Raw genomic sequence first — 6240 nt, 5'->3', positions numbered from 1 at the left:
GTAATTACTTGTAGTGCTATTTTAACACAAGTTCTTCAGTAATTGAATCGCAGACGCTGTGTTTGATAGTGAAGGTGACGTGAGAATGGAAGACATTCAGCACAAGTCTGAAAGGCACATGATGGACTATACATTGCGAAGGGCAGTAACAGAAGGCAATGTACAGCGATTTAATGAACTTTTGCAAGATGAAAACCAGCCACCTCCAAGGACATCCAGGCTTCTCCAAGGAGTGACATCTGATTGGGACGGAGTGCTCCATATTGCAGCAAGACTAGAGCATGTTGAACTAGTGCGTGCCATTTCCGATGGATGGGCCATGTTAGTGGATGTAGCAGCCAAGAACAGGAGAGGGGAGACTCCCTTGCACTGTGCGGCTGCCACCGAGGAACCCGAGATGATCAATCTTCTCATACTGATGTCTGGAAGCCATGAGAAGCAAATGGAACTTGTCAGTGAAAGAAAGTGCAACGGGGAAACATGTTTACACGACGCTGTTCGGCGGGGGAACAGACAAGTTGCGAGTAGATTGATCGCGGCAGATGTCAGCGTGCAATACATTAGGGACAGACACAGATGCCGTGCTCTAGTGCAAATAGAGGATAACGAAGGTGTTTCTCCTCTATATTTGGCTACAACTCTAGGCAACCTTGAAATGGTTCAGCTCCTCACTGAAAGGCCACAAGATCACAGGTATGCAGCATCCTGTGCTGGGCCTGAAAAGAAGACAGCTCTGCATGCTGCAGTTCTTCTTCGATACCGCAGCACAGGTGCATGTGCTAGCTCGATCGCCAATCAAAACATAAGCTAATTCTTCTCATCTTCCTTTCGACAGCATACCCTGTTCTCACTGTATGCATGTGTATTCTTTCTCAATTGCAGAGCTCAGTCAACATCTCGTGGTGTGGAATCCTAACCTCATAAAGAAGACTGATCTATATGGGAACACGCCACTTCACCTTTTGGCATCAAGCTGGACTACCAGGCAGCCAGCTACTGCAAAACTTCTGTTGGATAGGGACGCAAGCGCTGGATACCTCTGGGATGCCGAGGGAGCACTACCCATACATGTCGCAGCTGCTAATGGATGTCTTGACATGATCAAGCTGTTGCTAGAGCATTGTCCCGATTGCTATTGGCCATGCAGTAACTTTGGCCAGACCATCCTCCACATTGCTGTCCAGCAAAAAAATTACAATGTAGTAAGGTATGTATGCTCAGGGCAAAGGTTCCTAGGAATTCTTAACACCAGAGATGCAGATGGGAATACGGCTCTTCATTTGGCTGTATTGAAAGGAAATGTGTCCATCTTCCGAGTGTTACTGGGGATGAGGCAAATCTTTTTGAGTCCCAGAAATAAGGAGGAGCGCACGCCTCTAGATCTTGCATCCTTGGGCATCCCACCTGGCGTGTCATTTACACAGGTATGTGCGTATAGTCTCTCTCTGTCAAATATCCTTTTTTGTTAGAGGAGAGATGGTCAATGTGTGATTGCATCATGCACTTCTGACAACGAAATAAGATATCGTATGGCTTTTAAAAAAACAATCCCACAAAATCCCATGCTATTCTTTTTGAAACACGGTTCCTTAGGGCCCGATTCAATAAAAAAGGTAGAGCAGAGTTGCCCGGTTAATTAAATAAAACCCGGGCAAAAACCGTTACAACAGACCCACATAAAAGGGCACTACGACCGACCTAGCACCCACACACTAGTAGAAAAACACCTAATAGTCCCGGTTCGTAAGGGCCTTTAGTCCCGGTTCGTTCATGAACCGGGACTAATGGGCTGTTACTAATACCTCCACCCATTAGTCCCGGTTCAAACAAGAACCGGGACCAATGTGCCTCCACGTGGCCCTGTGCGCCGAGCCCAGTCAGGGGTCCTTTGGTCCCGGTTGGTGGCACCAACCGGGACCAAAAAGCATCCACACGTTAGCATTCCATTGGTTGGGGTTTTTGTTATTTTTTTTTAAAGGAGGGGGGGATTGGGGGTTTTGGGGGGTTAATTTATGTGTTTCATATATTGTGTTAGCTAGCTAATTAATAAAGAGAAGTGTCCTCTCTTATGTCCGTGCTTGGTCGACTCTACGTACTATATATACATAAGTGATCGAGAAAACCATTCAGTACAGAAGTTCATGCATACCGAGAGAATTGATCGATCGACCTCTCTCCTTCTCCGAGAGATTGGTCGAACAACAAGTATCTGACGCTACTGGCTACATACATGCATGTACAATATGTATAAGATCTCTTATAATTACAATCTCCTAGCAATTGAAATCAATTTCCACATGGTATTCTCCGGCTTTATTGATGACGTGGTCAAGAAAGAATCCCGCCAATTCCTCTTGAATTGCTTTCATGTGATCTTGTTTTAGGAGTTCATTCTGCATCTGCCACGTCTAATTTGAAGAAGGGGGTTAATTAATACATATATATGAATGAAACTCAACAGAAATGATGGTGTAATAAAATGAAATTGTGAATATTATTGCTTACGCACTTCATATTGTCTTTGAGAGTAGCCCCGCTTGTTTTCCAAAGTCGCGTTGTGGATGAACTCGCACACGTAGTATCCACAGAAATCATTCGCTTCTTCCTGCCACAAGCACTTTACGAGAAATAGAGGTCAATGAAACTGATAATGAAGCATTATAAATGGCATTGATGAAAGTATAGCTATAGAATCAACGGGAGATGCGCGCAACTAGCTAGCCAGTAGTACTTACTTTCGAGTATGTATATCGCAGCTCCTTCGGCAGTCCCGGAGCTTCTGCGGTGAACTGTTTCCAAACCCTGCAAGACAAAGAAAATAATTATTATTACTTGAGATATCAGGAAATGAACAAAAAGTTGCCGATATGGTGCGATAATGATCGATTGAACTTACTTGCTGAGCATTTCAGTCATGTCCGCATAGGATTTGGGATCTTTCCGTCTCGAGTCTAAGACGGTTACTAGTCCACGCTCAAGCTTAATCTCCAGAAGAATATAGTGGTACCTGCGCACGCATGCATAACTCATCAATTACATTACTATAACCTCGCTCGAGTAATAAGGGAAATCGAATATGCACACGACAGTAACACTCACTTGCCGTTGTAAGGAAAGAGTATGGTATCCTTGTTTTGATTTTTTATCAATGATTGTAGCACGTTGTCCTCGGCCTCTTTGATGTCCTTTTTAACCAGAAATTCATCTATGATATTTGTGTTAATGAACCCAATATCATAAATTTCTTGCTTTTTGCACTCGACGATCTTCAGTCTGCATAATATATTGAGGATAATTAATTATAAATACATGAAATGAAAGAGCCGAGCTATATATAGAGACTTAATGACAGAAATAGTACTTACAGACAGTAGCAAAAGACCATTAGTTTATCGAGGGCTTTTTGATTGAAGAACGCGAAGAACTCATCAAATGGAATAGTCAACAGATCATTTGCAACGAGATTGTGCTCCTCTTTAATATGCAGATACAAAGCATTCTTACCCTCAGACTCTCTGCAGGTTTCCATGTACCAATTATGGAATCTTCGCATCATTGTTGTCAGAGATTTTTCATCTTTGACGAGAGGCTTCCCGTACTCGTATCTGTGTTCGTCCACCTCCAAGAAATCAGGAAGTGCATCGTCAGGCAGGTAATCGTCAAGATTGCCATAACCGGCCACCGTCCCCGGAGCATTAGACACATTGAGCGGGGGGTACGATTGCTCTGCTTGTTCGCCGAGCTGGGCAATTTTTTCCCCTTTGCTCGTTCTTTTGACCTTTTAGCACTGACAGTAGTTCCCGACCGCTGGGCTTGGAGATATGTCTGTTCAGTAATGCGCTCATAGTTGGTTCTCGGCGGAGACTTTGGTGGTTTCCTCAGGGCATCGATAGTGCGCTTTGCTTTCACCGGATCTACCTTCTCCTCCGGAGGTGGATGTCTCTTTGCTTTCACCCCTTCAAAGAACTCCTTCACGTGGGTCCGCACAATCGTATCGTTTTCCTCCTCGGACCTCTCGTACGATAACTTCTCTAGAGGCTTGAGAGATGATGGACCGTATTTGTATTGCCTCCCGCCTCTGGTTGTGCTGCTAGACGCCGGAGCAGACGGAGCGGCTGCGGCGTCTGTATTCTTTCGTGCTTGCTTACGAGGCAGAGGAGAAGGAGTACGACGCGCCGGAGCAGCCGGGGCGGCGGCGGGTCTCTTCCACCCTTGCTGGCGAGGCGGAGAAGGAGGATGCTGCTGGCTGCTCGGGAGCGCCGGCGCAGGCGGAGAAGGAGGCGGAGTGCCGCCACGCGTGCTCTGATCGTCACTCGCCGGAGGAGGAGGCGGAGTGCCCTGAGTCGCCGGAGCAGGAGGAGGAGGCGGAGGCGTTCAGTTCAGAAGGTTGATGAGCTCCTTCTTCCATAGGCATGGAGTCTTCAGAGCAGAACCCAGCCTAGTCTCCCCTTCACCGGTAGGGTGGTCAATCACGAGGTCCTCAAATCCCTCCGTTATTTCATCCACCATCACCTTAGCATATCCTTTTGGAATCGGCTGGCAGTGATAAGTTGTGCCGGGTCCACTAGGATAAACTTGGCCAACAGCCGCCTTGACCTTCAAATTCATCCATCGCGCCATCATTTGGCAATTTTGAGACTCCGTGATACCATCCACGGGATAGCTGGCAGGAGCCGTCAAGACATGCTCCGGCTGAAGCAGCTCGGTGGAAGCCACGCTGCTTCTCCGCTGAGATGGCGGGGTAGCTTCGGGGGAAGCTTCGGCAGGTCGTTTGCTGCAATCTGCTGCTTCTCGTTCCTCTTCTCGATCCTCTAGCCCCATTACCCTTTCGTGCATCGCTTGCAGTTGGTCCTGCTCCAGTTTCTTCCTCCTCTCGTGGGTTTTGTAACCCCCTGCGTCCGGAAAACCAACCTTCCATGGAATGGAGCCTGGCGTGCCTCGTGTCCGTCCAGGGTGCTCAGGATTCCCAAGGGCCATTGTGAGCTCGTCCTTCTCCCTGTTTGGAAGGAACGTCCCTCGCTACGCTGCATCGATATAGTGTCGAAGGTTCTTGACTTGTATTTCCAGTTGCTCGTCCGTCCACTGTCAAAACCCTGTTACAGGGTCCAAGGTTCCGCCAGACCCGAAGAACCAAGTCCGACAACGGTCTGGCCATCTCATTGTCTCTGGTTCGATCCCTTTTTTAAGCAGATATTCTCAGCCTTGGACCACTTAGGCCGGGCTTGCAGGTAGCCACCTGACCCCGTGCGATGGTGAAGCGTCTCCTTCGCAGCATTTTTCTTGTTTGTCTCCGACATCTTCTTACTCTTTTCCGATGTCTTGTGGGCCACAAATGCGGGCCACTGATCTTTGATCTTCTCATATTTGCCGATGAATTCTGATGTCTTTTTATTTTTGACAAACTGGTTCAGCTCTTTCCTCCACCTCCTCATTAGGGTTGCCATCTTCTTAAGAGCACAAGACTTGATTAATTCCTCTTTAACTGGCTTCTTCAGATCCTCCTCTGGCGGTAGGGTGAAATTTTCCTTCCGCTCAGTCCAAAGATATTCCTTCTGCATATCATTGACATAAGACACCTCAGGGTCTTCCTCCTTAGGCTTATACCATTGCTGGATGCTGATCGGGATCTTCTCCCTAACAAGAACCCCACACTGAGCAGAAAATGCCTTCCTTGTCCGGATGGGTTCAATCGGTTCGCCGTCGGGCACGATTTCTATGATCTCGAACTTTTCATCCGAGCTCAACTTTTTTCTTCGGGCCTCGTCTCCTTACCGAAGTTGTGCTCGATCCGGAGGGCTAGAAATTATAAGGAAGAAAGACGAGAGTAATTAATATGTGTACATATACCAAAACAATGGAAGCATCAATTAACTAGTCAGCACGGGCTTAACTAATATATATATACCTGGCCGGGCTCTGTTCGGTCACCGGAGCAGTCATCACGGTCTCCTTCTTGTACCTCCATTGTGTCACCGGAGCCATCATGAACATAGTCCTGTTCTTGTACCGGCATTAATGGCCCGAAGCCATCATGAACATAGCCCTCTTCTTCACCCTGTTCTTCCAGCTGACCAACGGTGTCGAGGAGAAATGACGCAACTTCATCCCTTCTATTTGCGATTATGTCCCTCAATATCGCTTCTGTTTCTTCGTCTCGGCAGTGCTCCATAGTTTCTGCAAATATTTACAACATGTCAATTATTATTCAAACATGGTACAGATGGATATATATATATATAT

At 46.9% G+C, this 6240-nt stretch overlaps 1 protein-coding gene across 1 annotated transcript in view; it reads left to right on the top strand.

The window, feature by feature from the left end:
* The first annotated feature begins 37 nt into the window (after positions 1–37).
* Positions 38–6240, top strand: part of LOC123162111 (protein ACCELERATED CELL DEATH 6) — an 11124-nt gene continuing 4921 nt past the window's right edge. The window contains exons 1-2 of the mRNA XM_044579909.1: positions 38–770; positions 883–1424. Of these exons, the coding sequence (XP_044435844.1) occupies positions 86–770; positions 883–1424 (1227 nt within the window). The 5' untranslated portion in view covers positions 38–85. The remainder of the gene's footprint in view (positions 771–882; positions 1425–6240) is intronic.

This window comes from Triticum aestivum, chromosome 7B (genome assembly GCF_018294505.1).
Source record: "Triticum aestivum cultivar Chinese Spring chromosome 7B, IWGSC CS RefSeq v2.1, whole genome shotgun sequence".
Lineage (NCBI taxonomy): Eukaryota > Viridiplantae > Streptophyta > Magnoliopsida > Poales > Poaceae > Triticum > Triticum aestivum.
Note: the sequence above shows the minus strand (reverse complement) of the source record. Positions and strands in the feature narration are given on the sequence as shown.